This window comes from Garra rufa, chromosome 10, assembly GCF_049309525.1.
Source record: "Garra rufa chromosome 10, GarRuf1.0, whole genome shotgun sequence".
NCBI lineage: Eukaryota > Metazoa > Chordata > Actinopteri > Cypriniformes > Cyprinidae > Garra > Garra rufa.
Window position 1 is genome coordinate 23,004,492 of NC_133370.1, and position 21,208 is coordinate 23,025,699.

The 21,208-nt window shown below is 38.0% G+C and overlaps 1 protein-coding gene across 6 annotated transcripts in view; it reads left to right on the top strand.

Annotated features, from left to right (window-relative positions):
* ctnnd2b (catenin (cadherin-associated protein), delta 2b) overlaps positions 1–21,208 on the top strand; it is a 123,088-nt gene that overhangs the window by 41,824 nt on the left and 60,056 nt on the right. For 5 of the 6 annotated variants that reach the window (XM_073848447.1, XM_073848448.1, XM_073848449.1 and 2 more), the window contains 6 exons: positions 8,568–8,602; positions 9,433–9,549; positions 14,331–14,497; positions 17,353–17,893; positions 18,086–18,229; positions 20,320–20,569. In XM_073848447.1, coding sequence (XP_073704548.1) covers positions 8,568–8,602; positions 9,433–9,549; positions 14,331–14,497; positions 17,353–17,893; positions 18,086–18,229; positions 20,320–20,569 — 1,254 coding nt within the window. The remainder of the gene's footprint in view (positions 1–8,567; positions 8,603–9,432; positions 9,550–14,330; positions 14,498–17,352; positions 17,894–18,085; positions 18,230–20,319; positions 20,570–21,208) is intronic. The other variant, XM_073848452.1, reaches the window with a different exon arrangement.

The following is a 21,208-nucleotide window of genomic DNA, read 5'->3' on the forward strand; positions in this document are numbered from 1 at the left end:
TTGAAATGTATTCCTCTCTGAGGACTGTGTTACATCTCTTTTGATTTGTAGTGTATCGTATATCACCTCATGAAGAGACCAAAAGCCCACACAGGATTGTTTCTGCTGTTCTGTTGTCCTTGCCAAACTGACTTTTTAAGGACTGTGGGAGTGCTTCTATTGGTAAAATGATTTACATTTCAGTCTATTCCTCACAGAGAGATATTGTATGGCTTCAGAAGACTTGGCATATGGTACTTTTATAGTACTTTTAGTCAGTTTTGAGCTTGACTGCTCTTATTGTCATTCATTAGAAGGAAAGACATGGGTAGGATAATCTTTAAAAAAAATCACAGTTTGTGTTTCACTGAAGAAAGTAAATCAGAATTTAAGTCAGATAAGTCTTTTCATTTTTGAGTGAACTGTCTCTTTAATCTTGAAGCCCTAATGACTAAATTGACTAAATTTAACAAATTGTTTCCTATCTGTCTAGCTGAAATGTTACATGATAAATTGCTCTATGTGTTATATCTCACATACAGTACCAGAACTAACAAGGACTATTTTAGTCAAACTCATCTAGAGTTTAATGATGGGTGGCCTGGCTCTTACGGAAGAGTGCCTTTGCTCCACACTCATTAATGCAATCACGTGAAGCCCTTTCACATGCTCTGTTGGACAGCATGGCTTATACAACACACTGAAGACATGGGAAAGTAGTTAGCCCGACCCCCTCGATCAAACACATGTAAAAATCACCAGTTAGATTTATGTGTGTACCGTAATCTAAATCTCAGCACAAATCTATTTTAAGGAGATGTTCGGGTTTCTAAGTTGTGTTTTCACATTTGAATTTCTTCTACTCTATATTTTAGATATATTTAGCTTGAAATAGCAGGCAGCCTCTCTTACTTGATGGCATGTGTCTATCTTTCTGTCTGTCAATTGCGAGGCACTCATTGACCCCCAGCGGTTTGGGGCCGGCCTCCTCCTCTCCCACCCTCTTTCACTCTTTTCACATACGTTAGCAGTGAACAAAAGCCGCCCTCAGCTTTGTTCCAGCTTTTCATAGCACACTTTCACTCTTTCACACCAAAATCTCAGCGTTCTTTCTCCTGTGACAATCCAAGGCAAACAGGCTGTAACAAACATATACAAAAAAACTTTTTGCATGACTGCAGTTTAGGCAGCTAGGTTTTGTAATGCGGGTTCCATAACATTAGTTTGTTTGATTTAAAAAAATGTAGTTTTTATTTTTTTTATTCAAGATCTGTGTGTATACAATGCCATTCAAAAGTTTGGGATAAGTACAATTTTTTAATGTTTTTTAAACAAATCTCTCTCATCACGGCTGCATTTATTTGGTCAAAAATGCAGAAAAAAAAAAACAGCAATATTGTGAAATATTATGGAAAGCAGATTTTTTAGCATCATTCTTTAGTGTCACATGATTCCTCAGAAATCATTCTAATATTCTAATTATTATTAGCAATGTTTGAATTGATGTGCTTCTTAGTATTTTTTTGGAACCTGTGATTCTTTTTTTCAGGATTCTTTGATTCAAAAAAAGTTCAATAGAAAAGCATTTACTCAAAATATAAATATATTTTAACAAAATAAGTCTTTACTATTACTTTTTATCAATTTAACAAGTCCTTGTTGTTTATAATTTATTAATTTCTTTTAAAAAAAGAAAGAGTAAAAATTTACTTTCAACTTTTTTTACATCAAAGAATCCTAAAAAATGTATCACAGATTCCCCCCCAAAAAATCAGCATAACTGTTTTCAACATTGATAATAAATCATCATATTAGAACGATTTCTGAAGGATCATGTGACCCTGAAGACTGGAGTGATGATACTGAAATCTCAGTTTTGCATCACAGGAATACATTTTATTTGAATGTGTATTAAAAAATAGAAAACGGTTATTTTACATTGTGTTAACATTTTACAATATTATTATTTTTTTTTAGTATTTCTGGTCAAATAAATGGAGCCGTGGTAAGCATAAGAAACATATTTAAAAAACAATACAAATCTTACTGATTCCAGTATATATATATATATATATATATATATATATATATGCACATTTGTGGTAAATTAAATTAAGAGAATTTATCAAATCAAAAATACTAATATGTCTAGATAGAGCCAGAAAAAAATAAACATGCTTTAATATTAATATAAAAAGTGTAATTAATTTAATGTTCTAAAATGTGTATATATACATGTATTTAATGCAGTATATAATTTGACATTTGACAGTATTATACTGTTACAGTTCTGTCAGTTTATGTCTTAGTCATGTCATGTATTTGGTTTCTCCCATTGTCTCCCCCCGTTAATCTGTCTGCTTTGGTTTAGTCCTTGTCATCTGTATCACCTGTGTCCCCGTAATTAGTCTGTCTTTATAAGCATGTGTTTGATTTCAGTTCCCTGTCGGTCCTTTTGTCTGAATAGATGTGTGTGATGTTCCTGACTTGTTCCTGCCTTGTTCCAATCGAAGATTTATATTAAATATATTGTATATTGTAATCCTTGTCGTCCGTCTCGTCAACTCCTGCACGCACCCGTAACATAAGGACCGACCTAAACAGTCACAGCGTTTTTCCCCTGCGTTTATTTTCCGTTTTTGTCTCAGTGTTTTTGTTTTTTTTGGTTATGGATGATCCCAATGTCCTCATCATCCTTCTGGAGCAGGGGAACCGCTCTCTCGAGGACCACACCAGAGACTTCGTCCACCTCGTGCCTTACACGCACTACCCGGACAGCTGCCTGTGCACATTCTACCGAAATGGACTTAACAACACCATCAAGGCGCAGCTGTCCGGGGAGGGTCCTCGAGAGAGCATCGCTGATTACATCGAGTGGGTGTTGGTGTCCAGCAGAGCTTCCTTGACCATGGAGGATGACACCAGCCCCACTCATGACCCAGAGAGCAGCAAACCATCACCCCGACACGCAGAGTGGGAACCCGAGCGCACCGCGGATGCAGGACTAGAGCCGTGAGCGACAGAGCCAGAGTCCTCTCCGGCTGATCAGGTGCGTGAGTCGGAGTCTACATCTCTGACGGTGGATTGCGACGTGGAGCTAGGGAGGGAAATGGAGAGCCCTGCCCACTGCAACTCCGCTGGGGGTGAGCTGGATATCTCTGGGGACTTAATTGACTTTGTTTCTGAGACTGTGGATATTGACACGCCGGATTTAATAGACTTTTTCTCTGAGCCACTGACGCGCATTGACTTCCCTCCCACCCGCCCTCATCTGTCCGAATCTGCCTGGTTCCCGCTGGTTCCGCCCAGCCGCCCTGAGTCCCCGCTGGTTCCGCCCAGCCGCCCTGAGTCCCCGCTGGTTCCGCCCAGCCGTCTTAAGTTCCCCAAGTCAGCAGTCAGTCCCCTTGCTCACCCTCAGCCCACCATCTCTGCAGTGGGCTCGCCGCAGGGATGCCTGCTCACTTCGGTGGCAAGGCTGGAGGTTCCCTCAGCTCCGCCTCCAGCCTCCGAATCCAGACCTCCACCTCGGTCCTCCGACCCTGCGGCTCCACCACGGCTCTCAGCGCCCTCCTCTCCACCGTCGCCCGTCGGTCCACCAGCTCCACCGGGCTCCATCGTCTTTCCGGCTCCGCCCTGGTCAGTCGTCACCCCATCGGATCCTCAGGACTCTGCTCCTCCGGCTGCGCCTCGTCACGCCGTCCCACCGGCTCCTTGGGACTCCTCCTTCCTGCGGGCACAGCCTCCATCCTCTGTCGCTCCGGCTCCGCCGCGGATCTCCGGGACTCCGTCTCCGCCTCGGCCGCCAGAGCCCGTTCCGCCTTGGCCCTCCGGATCCGCGGTGTCGCCCTGGATCTTCGGCTCTCCATCTCCGCCTCGGGTTCCTCTGCCAGCTGCTCTGCCTCTGTCGGTCGGCCCCACGGAGTCGGCGGTCCGTCCTCCACCATGGCTCCTCCCTCCGTCGGCTCCTCCGTGGGCCGTCATCCTGGCTGCGATCTGGGTCCTGCTCCCCTGCTCCAGGTCCCTCCTGTGTGTTCCCTGGCTCCTCCCACCGTCGTCGCCCCCTTGGACTGTCCTTTTTGTTTCCTGGACTTGTGTTCTGGTCCTCCTCCGGGGGTTGCGTCCTCCGCCGGAGCCCCCTCCCTTATTGACTCTGTTTTCCTGGTTTTCCGCCCCTCTCGTTTTTTCGTTTTTTCTACGGCGCGAGGACGCGCCTTTCCGGAGGGGGGCGTAATGTTACAGTTATGTCAGTTTATGTCTTAGTCATGTCATGTATTTGGTTTCTCCCATTGTCTCCCCCCGTTAATCTGTCTGCTTTGGTTTAGTCCTTGTCATCTGTATCACCTGTGTCCCCGTAATTAGTCTGTCTTTATAAGCATGTGTTTGATTTCAGTTCCCTGTCGGTCCTTTTGTCTGAATAGATGTGTGTGATGTTCCTGACTTGTTCCTGCCTTGTTCCAATCGAAGATTTATATTAAATATATTGTATATTGTAATCCTTGTCGTCCGTCTCGTCAACTCCTGCACGCACCCGTAACATATACACAGATTTGATGGCATTAAATTAAATTAAATTAAATTAAAAATGTATTAAATTATATATTTGTTATTTATAATAACAAATTGTTTACCTGTATATATAGATATATAGATAAATACTGTAGACAGGCAGACAGCAAGGTATATTTTTTAAACATTATTTTAATGCTGTTAAATGTATATATTAATGTATTTAAGGCAGTTATTAATTAACCTATTTGACATTTATACAACTAATATTTTACTTTAACTATATAATTATATTTTAATGCCATATTCAGCTGGTCCAAAAATGTCAACAGGGAATGTTTGACGTGTTTGAATGGAGAATGAGGAAATTGTGTTGAATAAACTGTTTTTGTATAAAAGCTATACCATAATTTGTGAAAAATTATTAGTTAAAATCAACGTGGGAATTAATTATCACTTAATCTTAACAGGTAGGAAATATCACCTTTGAGTACCACTATTGGTACTCCTAACAATTCAACAGGTGCCACTGTCAGGTGAGACTATTCATTAGTTTACCAGTGTTAGCACTGCATTTGTTTGCACTTCACGCCCCTTTGTTGTTTATTTTCACCATGATCTTTTGAATAATTGTAGTACAGCGTACATAATTAAAATTAGCCAGAATGGAGGCAAAGAACACTAAATCAGTGTGCTAATTGTAATGGCTCAAATCACATTGCTCCGAGTGTTTCAGCTAATATGTTGAGTCAATATGGAAATGGAGCACATAAAGAACAGTGATTAACTACTGACCACACAATGACCCACAGCTGTGATTGCCTCATCTGTCATGTCATTATTCTCGAGTTAATTATCTTGGGAGAGAAAAATATCTTCATCCTAAAAGGCTTTAATGATCGCCATGAAGACAGACTCATTCTGTGCTATCAAAGTGATGTTATCTAGCCAGACGTCTTCGAGAGCGATATCACAACTGTCAGTCTTATGGCGTACTGGAAACTGAACGACAATTTCCAGCCAATGGGAACAATTAGTTGTTTTTTATTTATTTATTTTATGTCGTAGGCCCTCATAATCGTATCTCGCAACCGAATCTGTGTTTATTTACCTTACAGGACTTATTTATTACTTTGCATGTAATTATCTGACATATTTAGCCAGTAATTGTCTTTTATAGGAAGCCATTAGGATGAAAACAGTTAATGCTTGTTTGAAGGCAGGTCGACGCACTCATTAAAACGGGGGTTCGGGGTAAAAATGCCTTGTGGCTCATCACTGTTGCTCACTCTCCGGGAGCCTGTCTCTGTCTAGGCATTGTTCGTGGAAGAATCGGTGATGAATGGGTTTTGGGAGAACAACGCCATGGCCCTATTAACATGTGGCGTTTTGTTTTCTTCTGCGATTCGTCACCCCCCGCACAAACATAGACAGCCTCACAAAATGAATCCTTACACACTCGCCGGAAGAAAATCAATAGAGTGATTTAGCAGCTGCTGTAAGGCTCCAAGGACAATGGGTGAGCGTTTAGCCTCCTGATAGCGTTATGGGTAAGGCAGGCCACTATTTACCGTGTGGTGCCAAAGCCGGTCATTGATTAGGGGTATGTGGCTCTATGTTCTTCCTCAAGCCTTCATTTCCACCCAATCCATAACCATCATGGCCACTGTTTGTGTGTTCTACAACGGAGATGATACTTCATTGATCAGTGAGTTATGTGATTCAGAAAGTGCGCAAATAGGTTTATGAACTTGATGGGTAAATAGTTACATAAGCAGTTCATGGCAGACAAAGTATTTAGCAACACCACATGGGCAAAAGTACACTACTGTTTAAAAGTTTGTTTGTTGGTAAGATTTTTTGAAAGAAGTCAGTTATCCTCACTAAGGCTGCATTAATGCTTTTAAAAATACAGCTGAGATCAAAATTAGAGAAAAGTCTGTAAATAAGAAGTCTTGAAATACTAGATTTTTTAGGAATTTCATCGCTTATACTTTGAAGGAATATTAGCTGTGGGTAACCACTGTTCTACTAACATGTTTGACAAAATATCCTAGGAATATTAACAAAAAACTTTATTTTATGGAAAACACTGATCAACATTAGAGAACAGTAACCACTGTATCACGAAAGTAGGAGTGTTACAGCTGTCATAAAATAGTAGGAAGTGAAGAGGCCCTTGCTTTAAATGACTTCAGCACATCTGCGGCCGCAAGGCAAGGCATCACTTATTTCTCACACTGTGCTGGTGTGATCTTGGTCCACTCTTTTTCCACTCTTGTCCATAGTTTGGTAACTCTAGTATAGGTTTCTTAGCCATAACTTTGCTAGGAAGAGCCTAGATCAGGGCATATGGCCAGCTATTTCATTATTTCATTATCAGTTCTTATCTTCACTCTTAAAAATAAAGGCGCTTTAAAAGGTTCTTCACATAGATGCCATAGAACAACCATTTTTAGTTCCAAAAAGAACCATTAAGTCAAAGGTTTTTTAAAGAACCATCTCTTTCTGACCGTTTTATAATCTGAAGAACTTTATTCGCCACAAAGAACCTTTTGTAAAACAGAATGGTTCTTCAGATGTTAAAGATTCTTTATGGAACCACGATGGCATCGTGAAGCACCTTTATTTTAAAGAGTGTAAAGGAACTGCGTTACTCGTTTTGCAGTGTGATGGGGGCATTGTCTTGCATGAAAATTGCAGGCTGATTGGGAGATGCTTGCAAGAAAGAAACTGCATGTTGCTGAAGAAGGTTCTGATAAATATTTGCATTCACCCTGCCATGTGTCTGTATGAGAATCCCAACTCCTGCTGGAGAAAACATCCCCCAAACCATGACACTTCCTCCTCCACCTTTAACTAACCTTTTCACGCACTTGGGTTTCAGTCTTTCCTCAGTTTGAAGCCAAATTGTTTCCCATTAGACCCAAATAAATTAAAACTTGCCCTCATCACTAAAGTGAACTTTGGACCAGTTCTCCACTCACCACTCAACATGCTCCTCAGCAAAGGTGAGCTGCTGATGAGAGGTTTGGTCAATGCAGAGTGCACATTCTGTCTGACTTTTCTTTAACATGCTGAGACAGACCCTTACCCTGTTCAGCACTGAACTGGCAAGCAATTCCAGCTGCAGTGTTGAACCCAATCCACATTGAGATTCTCCGCATTATCCTGTCTTCTCATGCATTTGTCTTGAACGACCAGCCTTTTTGTAGGACTTGAATTAATTATTGTCATTGTAAACCTGCAATATTTAAGAAATCACAGATTTGGAATGACCAGCTTCTCTTGCAGTGGCTGAAAGGGTCATCCCTTTGGCCTTCAATTGGACAACCTCCTGTTGCAGGGTTTCAGTCACCTTAGAGCGGCCCACTCTAAGGTCTTTTCAATCTTAGTGAAAACTGGAAGAATGCTGCCTGTTAAATAGGGTTGTTATATAATTCAGGAAATTAGCACAAGATGCCAGATTAACTCCAGTAACTTGGAGGTAATATAATAATAACTTGGAAGAAGTGTTCTCTAATTTTGATCAGGGTTCTTTTTTAAATATCTCATTTAAGTTTTTCATAGTGTGCTTCAGTATACAGTTTATGAAATATGCTTTCCCTGTTGAACTTTTGAATTATAGTGTCTGTGCAAGCCTACATTTTGCAGGTGCATAAAACCAAACATACAGCTGTATGATTTCCTAACATTTACAGTAAAATATGGCCCTTTTCTTTTCCCGTATGGCATGCTTCTGTGCACAAAGCAAGGTCCATGAAAAAATGGATCACTGAGTCTGAACTATTGAACAAATTTGGGATGAATCGGGAGCTAGAACCCATCATGCCTGACCTCACTGATGCTCTTGTGTCTGCTTTACCAGAAAATTGGAAGCTTTTACAGAAGACCAGCTCCCTATTAATGCCTATGATTTTGAAATTAAATATTCAACAAGCACATATAGGTGCCCACACACTTGTAACCACATAGTAAAGATATAAATGGTCTATTAAGTAGTTGCAGGTGTAGGATTGTAAAATCAGGTAAAAGATTGTGTTGATGATGCATCTAAATCTGTTCTATGTTTCATCTTACAGTTCTGCAGATGAAAAGTTTCGCTGGAACAATCAAGGTAACTAGACTGTTTTCTTGCTCTTCAGCTCATTGTTTAAAATGCAAGAATTGAAACCTACCAAGAAGGTGAATGTTGCATGAAGAGCACGTTTTCCAATGCATTTTGACAGTTGTCATCATCTAGCAGCCCACGTGGTAAACCGTGCATGTCAGAGTGAAGCATGTTGACTTTTGACTTTATTGATTGTGCTACAGCAAAACGTTAGCCAAAGATGACAACCTCTGCCTTCCAGAACATAAAACACTGAGGAGAGGCTGAGATTGAAGAGCAGGAGCAGGAGCAGTGCAGCGCATAAATGATTCATGAGCTTGCGGTCACGCCACACTCTTTAAAATACTGGGCTCTTGATGAAGCATCAAAACAAAACCAGATTAAGCATCTCATTCGCATTCCTGGCTAGTTCAAATTAAATTTTCTTAGTAATTCATCAGCGGTAGGTTTTGTACTTCAGAATGTTGTGGCTTTGATCAAATGACGTAGATACCCAACTACCACAACTACATTGTAAAAACATGAAAAGGTTGTGATAACATTTCAATCCATATACTTAATACGTCTAATGTATGACGATTGGTGTGATTTTATTTGCATGGGATTTGAATATGGAAAACATTATTGCTTACAATTTTAAATTACAGGTGTAATTTTTAGAATGTTTAAAGCATGTTATTGCATTGTAACCTAACAGCAATTAAAATGTAACATTTTAAAACATTAAACATTACGAGCTTATTGAAACACTCATCATAGGGAGCTGTTTTATTTTCTGCCTTAGGAGTTTTTATTTGCCTACTGAATTAAATTACCTTTCATGTCTTTGCTCACAGACGGACAGAAGGATATAGAGGAGGAGCTCACCACTGGTCTGGAACTTGTAGATTCCTGCATCCGATCTCTTCAAGAATCTGGTATTCTGGATTCACAGGAATTCACTGCGGGCGAAAGTAAGGAGCACTTTTAAATGCTGCAAGTTTAACACAATTATGAAATTACTGAGACTGAACAATGCTAATGACTTCTAAATGTTCTGATCCTGCCGAGCTGTGATCTTAAGCTGAACTGATTGATAGTCGAAGACTATAATTTACATTCTCTGAGTGTTCTTTGACAGAAATGAATGTGTAACGGCCCATAATATGAGCTTGCAGGTGTTGCTCTGTAGAGTGTATCCACATGAGCTTAGTATATCCTCCAGCTTTCTGAAATTTATGAGTGAGCCTCCCTTGCATGTTAGTAGCTTAATGCATGAATTACAGGTTATTTCTGAGCTGATTTCTTTGGGAGAAAAAATTCAAGGAGGCAACAAATGTTCAAAAACCCTACCTCATTTGAACTGATTAAATATGAATACTCTGAACAGTTGATATATTTTCAACAGCTCAGTTTCTTAGTGTCTAAGGGATGTTGAGATATACAGTAGTGTATAAAAAGGTCATCTGATTTAACATCACATATTATTATATTACATATTATATTAAGATCAAATGTTATTTAAAATAGACGCTAACAGAATTAGCCTGAGTACATAAGATTATACAAACAAAAATAATTTCTGAAGGGGTTAAATCAGGTAGAAATACACTAATGTACAGAAGCTTGGGGGTTGGTATGATTTTGTAAAAAAAAAAACTTTTGAAAGAAGTCTTTAATGCTCACCAAAACAGTGTTTATTTGATCAAAAACAGTAAAAACAGTAGACGTGAAATATTATTACAAATTAAAATAGCTGCTTTTCAGTTTTAATATATTTTAAAGTGTAATTTATTCCTGTGATGGAAAGGCTCATATTCAACAGCCATTATTTCAGTCTTTAGTGTTACATGATCCTTCTGAAATCATTCTAATATGTTGATTTGGTGTATGTTGAAGTATGTTGAAAACAGTTGAGCTGCTTAATATTATGTGGAAGCTCTAATACATTTTTTCAGGATTCTTTGATTAATATAAAGTTAAAAGAAACAAATTCAGTCTTTACTGTCTCTTTTGATCAATTTAATTCATTCTTGCAAAATAAAAGTAAATAAAAGTGTTCATGTACATGTACTTTTGAATAGTCAATGTGCTAGTGTACTTCTAAAACCTATAAATACTAAATAAAATGAACTTTTTAAAGTGCACTATACTTACATACTGTATAGATATATTACTATATCTAGACTCTCAATGGTTGTCTGGTCTTAGCTGGTTTAAGCTGGAAGGAGCTGGGTTTAGCTGGACTCCCAGCTTTGCTAGGCTTTTGAGGGTGGTATTAGCTGGTTGTTCCAGCTGGTCCCCCAACCTGACCAGCTAAGACCAACCTGACCAACTAAGGAGGTGGCCAAAACCCCTCTAAGACCTGGCTGGATGACCAGATAAAACCAGCTAACCATCTTAGGCTGGTTTTAGCCATTCGTGCCAATTACTGATTATTTTTACAATGCAACATATGTAGTTTGACATAGCTGGGACTTAACAAACTTAACTGCGGAGAACTTAAACTAAAGCTTAATGTAGAACATGAAATATTAAGCAAAGTGCTAAATAAATCAGTGTACATGGATACACAGACTCTTAATAGTTTTTAATGAACCGTCTTACAAGTCAGATAAAGTCGATTTTGTATTTATTTACTCGGCTGTAGTGGTTCCACTCTCTCTAGTTGTGAGTTTTAAATAGAATTCAGCTGAAATATTTATTGGCTCTGATCTAAAATGCAGGTCATAGAGTGTGGAGATAAAACCTGTCTTCCCTAACAGATAAGTGACCAGCCACCTGGACATAGATTGTCCACCGCACTACCACTCTGTATGGCAGCAAATGGCATCTTAAGATGCCTAAAATGCTTGGGTTGATACTGGAGAAGGACCAGAAGTCTGATTATGGATTTATGAAACTTCCAGCTCTTACTGTAAATGTGCCTCTTTTCGAATCTGATAGTGGCTAAAGTGGTTATAGTAGTAAACTCCAACCATTTTCAATAACCGCAGTCCGACAATTTCTGATATTACTGGGTCAGCTGAAATGACCCAGTTATCATTTTCAGTGGTTTTGAAGTCACACTGTCACATAGTCTTTATGTCTATGTGTGTGTCAGCTTTATGGGAAATCTTTTCATAGACTGCAAACCTTTATTGGTTTTCTTTTAATCTCCATATTTGCAGCCTATTTTTGTTTGAACAGAATTAGAGATGAAAATGTAGCAAGTGAATATAACTAAAATAAGGTGTTTCATAATTACAGCATGTTGTGGCATGAAGATCTTTTGTAAATAAACATTATTGCTTCTGTCAGGCCATTTCAAACTGGCACCTCTTTAAAAGATGCAACATCTTTAGGTGCTGTCAGACATCCTCAGAAGAGGAGAAACGTGTCCTGACAGTGTGGCAATAAGCTTCAGTTAACATGACACAAACCACACACCATCATGATCGACTTTGCAGGCTGTCAGAGATTAAACAGCATGCAAACTCGTCTCTGTGCATGCAGGTGATATATGTGGTGCTACATAGCAGTGATTCCCAAACACAGGTACAAATCACAGGAATTACTTCATCAGATTTTACTTGTTAATTAAAAACATGTTTACTGTTAAATGGTAGTGTACATCTTAAAGTCTACACAAGACCACTTCATTAAAAGCTTATTGTAATACTGTATTAAAAGCTCACTGTATTATGTAGAGTATTATGTGAGAGAGATGGATTGATAGTGATTACCTGCATCTGATACTGCATTCATTCTTCAGCTCAATCTCATATTCACAATAAAACATTAGCTTGATTGTCCGCTGAGGAAAGCGGTATCTTTGTCATATTATAATTTCATCTGTTTAGGGTGATTTCCGAGGACAGCACTGCTTAGTGCATTTGTTGGCTTCATCTTACAAGGTGTTGTAGAAAGTAAAACTGTTGTATAAAAGATTATAAAATATAAAAATATGAATGTATGCTATGTTATATAGTGTAGAGTTCAAAATTTTACGCACACATTGCAGAATCTGCAAAATGTTATATTATCAAATTAAGAGGTATCACACAAATTGCATGTTCTTTTTTATTAAGTACTGACCTAAATAAGACATTTCACATGAAAGACATTTACATATAGTACACAAGAGAAAATGATTACTTAAATAATCCACAGCTGTGTTTTTTGTTGTTGTTTTTTTGTTTAGTGATTGTTTATAAGTCCACAAATTCTTTGTTTTGTTTTTTTAGCATTTTTGTGTATTTGAACCTTTTCCAACAATGACTTTTGAGATCCATCTTTTCACACTGAGGACAACTGAGGGACTCATATGCAACTATTATAAAAGATTCTAACGCTCACTGATGCTTCAGAAGAAAAAACGATGCATTAAGAGCCAGGGGTGTAAACTTTTGAACAGAATAAAAATGTGTACATTTTTCTTATTTTGCCTAAATATCATATGTTTATTATTTAATACTGTCCTTTAGAAGCTACATAAGACACTTACATGTTTCCTAGAAGACAAAATAAGTTAAATTTACCCTGATCTTCAATTTCAAAAAGTTTCCACCCCCCAACTCTTAATGCATTGTGTTTCCTTCTGAAACATCAGAGAGCCTTTGCAACCTTCTGTAGTAGTTGCATATGAGTAACATTTTGTAGATTCTGCAAGGTGTATATAAACTTTTGACCTCATGAATGTAGAATATATAATAAATATGATTAAAAGCTACTTTTACCTTCCAACTACAAATATTTTATTAAAATATGCATATTTCATCAATATATCAATATTTTGTTTGTTTTTTCTATCATGCACCATTGGTTTAACACACTCTCTCAGTGAAGTTTTTTGAGTTGCTGCAGGCTTTTAACAAAGTGGAAATACTCATATGCTTATGGCCTCCTTTGAAGCGTTTACAATGTGTAATAAAATATAACTGTACAACAGTTTTTCTCATTTTACTCAGATTTTCACCCTATTAAATGTCAAACTAAATGCCGTTATAAATCAAGTTTCTACAGTTTTTCAAACTGCTTTAGTTGTTTTCCCCAACAGTATTTAAGTTTTATTTTTAAAGTGAAGCATTTTAATAGAGTCCAATTTAATAATGTATTATGGTCATTCTGAATGATATCCAGTATAATATGAGTTAAAGGAACACATTCCTAGCAGTACTTGTGCCTTATTTATGTGGTCTTCGGGGACGTACTGTAAGACGGAAAAGGACTGGGAATCACTGCTGTATGTTACAGTGTCAGGCTGTCAGTATAGGAGGGCCTAGCGAATAGAACGGACTGAGATTTCTGTTCATGCTGACCCCATTTTCTTGAATGTGTGCTCATTGAGTGTCTTCCAGCAGTGATTAATTATGCATGCCTATTCTGTCCATCTACTCACTGTGAGGCTTGAAATAATGAGCGGTGTAAAAGAAAGTAAAACACAGAGCTGTGGATGGAGGCTGGAAGACAATGAAAGAATATGAGATGAAATGGTAAAGCAATTAACCAATTTTACGAAGGTAAAGTGAGGTGAGGGAAATTATATGGACAGAGAAAAGAGGGTAACAAGATTTGCATCTCCTGAAGGAAATACTTGAGCTCGCAAGGCAGCAAAATAAATAAGTTTTATGTAAGTTTAGATTTTAGGCTTTCATTCTGTGTAAATGTACTGCATCATGCTGCTTTGGACACACAAGAATGAACAGTCACTGTAAAGGTTTTAAAGTTAAACAATTCAGCTTGTTGATTCTTTTTCCCAAATTTCCCTTCACAGGACCAGGCATCCTCTCTCAAAGTGCTTTGCAGCTCAATAATCAAGAGGGCACCTTTCCCTATCCAGTCAGTTACCATAGCAACCAGACCCTGGCCCTCGGCGACCTGTCAGGCTCCCAACCTCCTCGCGGTGGTCAGGTGGGAGGAGTCTTACATAGCTATAATCAGGTATGGATTCATCTCTTTGTAAAAACTCTGATATTGACCCTCTTGTCTTAAACCATGTGAGTTGTACCCTGTTTTTATGAGCAAACCCTCTGGGGGGAATTCACTAAGTATTGCGTCCGCTAATAACGCTGTTCATGTGCATGTTTTTAGTGCCTGAACAATGTTTGTTTTTTCAGGTTTGCCTTATTAAAATCATTTATAAATTAAGTCGATGTTCATTCAGTTGTAGGGATGTAATGATATTATCAATATCGTGGTATCGCGATAGCAAAACTGTCTTAATATTATCGTGGTCACATGACGAAATGAAACATTATATAAAAGTGTAGATTTTAAAAATACTCTATAAAAGGTCTTTGAAGTTGTGTTTTGGGCCATTATGCTGTGGCACAGTATCTGTCAAACAAACTAAAACTGCAAGCACAATTTGGCTTAATCCCTTTATCAAGTTTTCGATACATGTTTCAAGGCGAAGGAAAGAAGTATTGTAATTTTCCTGCTGTAGTGAAAAACTAAAGTAATATACCTATGAAATATTCATTTTTAATTATTTTACAGTGCAATTGTTTTACAATATACAGTACAGACCAAAAGTTTGGACACACCTTCTCATTCAAATGAAACTTTTGGTCTGTACTGTACATTTTTCTGTTTATTAAAGTTTTTACTCTACATTTGTGCAGTTTTCAGTGGATTAGTGATATTTTTTAAATATATATAAATTAATAAATAAATATTTTTTAAATGAGTTTTTATACAAAAACTGCTTTTTATGTAAAATTCACTTTATAAAAGACCCACATTTCTAACGTTAATTCATGGGGATAACATGGATAATTTCACATGGTTTAGTGTAAGACTTTTTGCCCATCTTTTGGAAAATCCAGTTTTAAAAGTAAAAAAAAAAAAAAACTACAAATAACTTTTACCAGTAGGTGGCTGCAGAGCTCCACTATTTGCTATTTGCTATTTGACCACCTGAAAGATATTTTTTCACAAGTGTTTTCAGTTGAATTCATATCTACAGTACAGACCAAAAGTTTGGACACACCTCAATGAGAAGGTCTGTACTGTATGTCTCTTACTGTCATAGGAATGCAATATTATAAAATTGTTATTATTATTCTTATATACTAATTTGTTTGGCTTCCTAAAACAGCAGTGTGAATGTAATTTAGACCAAGACAGTTTATCACAACTAAAAAGAGGATTGATTCCCTTTAAAATTTTAGGTACAAGTCAATTCACTGACTTTTTCTGACTTAAGTTTTCTTAATTAAGAACATGGGTTGGAGCTCTTCATTTTGAATGCATTAGATAGAATAATTTAACTTTAAAATGTACAAAATGTTCTATTTTCCCCAAGTCATCAAGCCATTTGTCTTTTTTCTTTAAATATCGCAATAAATATTGTACCGTGTGCTTCATATCCCAATACTATCGCATGCCATTTTGATATCGTTACATCCCAGACTAAAATGCATCTAATTTTAGTTGAGAAATTTGTCAAATCAAATATTGAGGTATTTTTTAATATAATAAATAATATTTTATATATAAACATTGCACTGCAAGATACTAAAAACATTTTTTTAAGCATTTTTGTTATATTTGGTAAAAGTTGAGGCGTGTTATTAATTGATGGCCACATTTTATTATTTTGTTCCCTCGTTTATTTTAGTTAAATTGTGGCCACAATGTCTGTTACATTACAAATTAGTACCACAATTTAACCTAAAACAATGTAACAAATAAAAGAGATGAATGAAATTACTCACCCTCTTATTTTCCCAAACCTGTAAGACCTTTGTTCAGCTTCTGAACGTAAAAAATTATATTTTTTATGAAACCTGAGAGCCTTCTGATCCTACATAAACAGCAATGCAACTGACATGTTCAAGGCCCAGAAAGGTTGTAAGGAAATTGTTAAAATAGTCCATGTGACATCAGTGGTTCAACTGTAATTTTATAAAGCATCAGGAATACTTTTTGTGTGCAACAAAAAAACAAAAACAACAACATTATTCAATAATTTCTTCTCTTCCCTGTCAGTCTTCAAAGTTTGTTCACAGAAGAGAAGAAATCGTTGAATAACATTCTTATTTTTGTTTTCTTTGTGTACAAAAGTATTCTTGTAGATTCATAAAATTACGGTTGAACCACTGATGTCACATGGACTATTTTAATGATGTCCTCCCTATCTTTCTGGGCCTTGAACGGGGGTAGCTGCATTGATGTCTATGCAGGGTCAGAAAGCTGGGATTTCATCAAAAATATCCTAATTTGTGTTGAGAAGATGAACAAAGTTTGTGGAACGACATAAGTATGAGTAATTAATGACAGAATTTTTATTTTTGGGTGAACAAACCCTTTAATAAGTTGTCCTTTCCTACGCATATTTTAACATCAACTTTAAACAAAAACATAAAAGTGCATTGTCATTATTTTGCTGTGTTATTTATTTCTTGTCAGAGTTTAATCAGTAGTACGATTTAATTAAAATTGATGCACATTTTTTGTTTTGTCTTTGTTGACAAAATCAAAAAAACACTTTATTTGACAAGGATAACACTTTTATTAAATTAAAATTTGTAATGCAAATGAGGCTATAGTGGTAATCTTTACTGAGCCTAAATTAAATAGAAAAGGAGCCTTGCGCTAAAAAGAATGACAGTGACTTAAATCCTCATTTGCATTTCAACTGGACTGTGAACTTTTGCTGCACTGAATTACTGGTCACAAAAGTGGCGCAAGAGTTTAGTGAATTCACCCCTTTTTCCCTTAGCTCACCATCACTTAGCTCACAGCTCCTAGACGAGTGAAATTTTAGCTCTTTACATGTCACTTACCTCCAGGTGACGTCTAATCGTGTTGCCCAGCTGGCTGCCAGAGAGACAGCCGCCCGGGCCCATTCTCGAGACTCCTTTGCCCAGAGTCATGGCAGTGCATTCCACATGCCTGACGATCAGCCAGCAGCCCCTGTAAACTATTCCTGCTCCACTCTACCAGCCCAGCGAGTGAGCTCTCCCTTTTCCATGCAGGCTTTGGGCTCCCCATCCAAACTGCAGAGGCTGGGCTCAGCCTCCGACATGCCCAGCTACGCCACTCTGGCGCGGGTGTCGTCGCCCAAGCAGTCCCCGAGCCGGCTGGCCAAGTCCTACAGCACCAGCTCTCCCATCAACATGGCGGCGGGAGGAGTCTCATCCTCTTCACCGCTGCACATGGCCGGACCGGGCAATGCCTCCAGCTCGTCTCCGTTACACCAGCTCAGCGCTGCGGTGGGAAGCTACGCAACTCTGTCCCCCACCAAGCGTATGCTCCACACCACCGATCAGTACAAGATCTCTCATGATCTGTACGCCAACGCCACCCTCCAGAGACCCGGCAGTCTGGCAGGTCAGTGTGATTTGCGGGATACGGTCTTTCCGTTTGATAGCATCGCCATCAAAAACACATAAGCACTGGTCATTTTCACACTTCATCATCAGACAGATGGATCAAAATTTGACATTGTTGTTTCCAAGTTTATTTATAGTGCTTTTGTTCTGGTTAATGGTGCTTGAGAAGCTGCTTTTGTCCATGATATAGGTTCCAGGGGTTCGTACAGCAGTCAGCACAGTCACCTGGGCTCGGAGCTCAGACCCCTGCAGTCTCCTGAGCACCACATCGACCCCATTTATGAGGATAGAGTCTATCAGAAAGCCCCCCTGAGGAACTTCAACCAAGGCCAGGGTAAGAGCAGACATCAGGTTCTCTAACAATTTAATGTCAACAACAAAATCTTCTCTTCTAGAACATCTTCATGGCTCTGGTACAGGTGCGTTTATGAAGTCAAAAGGCTTGTTTCGACTTTCTTTTTGTTCAAAATAGAAACGTTTTCCCAAGTGCCCAATTAATAGCAGTGAGCCGCTAGACATCATTACTTTAACTGTATCAGATAGTATCAAGTTTTTGCTTTTAAGGTTTTAAAGTCAATTCCGTTCCGTTCACTTTTAGTTTTGAGCTGAATATAATATATAATTTCAGCTAATTTACGATGCTGTATGGCATGTCTAGACGCCTTTTAAAAAATTTGTTGCCTAAAAAAACACTGTAATCTATATGAGAGCACAGGCTTCTCTACACTTACATTACATGTTTGCAGGCTAATGGATGTGCTTTGTACCATAAGTTAAAAGGAGAGTTCAATCAAAAATCAGTTGCTTGTTTACTTAAACTAGGAGTAAAAAATATTGATTTCTGAATTTTAATCGATTCTCATTTTTACGAAACAATATTTCTTTTTTTTAAATCTCATGAATCGATTAGTCTAGCCTGTTTTCAGTTAACGAACAGACATTATAGCACGCCTCCCATTCAATAAAATGTTATAAGCTTTGTGCTTTGTTACTTTTAATATGAAACAAAGTCTCAGATTACAGATTCTGTCCATTTTATTACAATATTCAAACAATAAATACCATTTTGGCGCTGTTTAATCTGGAGTGACAGATCTTTGTAGTTCAAGAGAAGTGGCAGCGCAAAGCGCACATGAACTGATCACCACCTCTGCTTTAATGCCAGTTTCACCACAAGATAAACATGAATAAACATCCGAAGATATGTAAAAAAAAAAAAAAAAGAGTACAACTAATCAAAATGGGTATCTGTTTCATGTAGTCGCTCAATCTGTTTCAACCGTGGAAACAGCAATATAACAGCTTGTAAACAATGTCACATAATGTCACATTTACCTCAGAAAAAAACATATTCGGTGACCATAAATTTGTTCGTCAGCTACAAAAATGAGGAGCATTTTGCAAAATATATGTTTAAATAAATCCGTCAAGTTTTTATGACAGCCACTATTTCAATGTTTATATAACAAATTATATGGAAATATAATTGTGTCATTGTAACTTTATTTTTATAAAGTTGCACTTAAGAGTTTGTATACAAATCAGTTAATTTTAACCTTCAATATTATAGTAATGTAGTGTCGACTGATTCTCATTGATATTTTACAGCATTAGTTGAGAGATTTTTTTTCCTTGGATCATGATATGGGATAGGGTATGGATTCAGAATGTATTTGTTTGCTAAAAACAGTGGGTGTTGCGTATCAAAATGAAGCTAGATTGTTGAAAGAGAAGCATTAAAAATTAATAGGGAATCTTGATGTCGTAAAATAGTTTTACTTGACATTTTTTAAAGTCCCCATCAGAAAAAGTTTTATAATTTCTATAATATTAAAGTACTTCATACCAATTTGTATGCACTAGGAGTTTGTTTATTGCTTGGCATCATGTTTTAAACTATCCTGTTTTTGTTATGAAAAACATTTAAACATATTAACATTCAAAAAAGTGTACATTTTTCATTTGGAACAATAAAAAATAAAATCGTGCACACCAGGCTTGTGCAATGAAAAGTAAATGTTCGTGTTGACTTTAAAGCGGGAACGTTTCCAGCACGGCTCTAAGCTCCAGTCAGCTGGAAAACTCTGCCGTCAGAATGAACAGCCCTCAGTGGTGCTTTCTGGGTAGCTATTCAAATCTGAACAAAAGCAGGCCAGAGAGAAAAAAACTGTTTTGCATTTACACTCAGACAGTCTAATAAAGCACCTACTGAAGAGCTATCATTATGGGTCAGTTTGTTATTTTGATGCTTTAACTTCATCTCTCTTCTGTTTTGCTCCTCCTGTCCTCCTTCTCCCCTCTTACGATTGAAACACCTGGTCAACATATAACGTTTTTCACCTTTTGCTGCACCCAAAGATCCAAAGAACTGGTTTTGTGACCAGGCCCTGAACTTTGTGCTCTGTCCCTACTCTCCTGTTGTAGCCCCTTCCTCTCCTGGTGTTGACTCCATACCCTTGCAGCGTACGGGAAGCCAGAACGCAACGGGAACGTTCCCTCGTGCCGGCTATGCCACTGGTCCTGGTGCCTCCACCGCCGACTATGCCAACCCCTACCGTACACTACAGTTCTGCCCCTCTACAGACTCACCCTACAGCAAATCCGGACCTGCTCTGCCCCCGGAGGCAACGCTGGTCAGGTCGCCCTCTGTGGACAGCATCCAGAAGGACCCCAGGTGAGTTCTCCCACTGTCTAATGCATCTTGAAGGAACTGCTTAAGGAGATCTCACCCAGATAGTGATAATTAGAGCTGAACTGACATGCTGTGTGATTAACAAATCAAACAGAGCTTCACATGCACATGTTGACAATTATAACACTGTAGGGTAGAGTGGGTAAGCTGTGCCACAGATTCATTTTATTTGTCCAGATCTAATACAGCTAATAATACTTCAGGATTTCTGATGTCAAGTAAATACAGAAGAAAGCAGTTCAAAAGTTGATGAATAATGAAAAACAATCCAATTCCAAAGTAATTTTTATGCACTTCATTTGCATTTGTGTAAACCACCAAAGACAGAAGTCATTACATGTTTTCATGAAGTTAAATCATTTTCAGCATTTTATAATCAGAATAATATTTATTCAAAGCATCTGACACACTTTACCCCAAAGATACGTTAACGCTCAAAAGTTTGGGGGTCAATATATTTTTTTAATGATTTTGAAAGTCTGTTATGTATGGAAGCCCAGTTCTGCCACTGAGTAAAAATAAAAAAGGTTATTGCAACTTTTTGTCACACAATTCTGACTTTTTCGAGTTTACATCTCGCAATTCAGTTTTTTTTATCAGAACTGTCAGATATAAATGCAC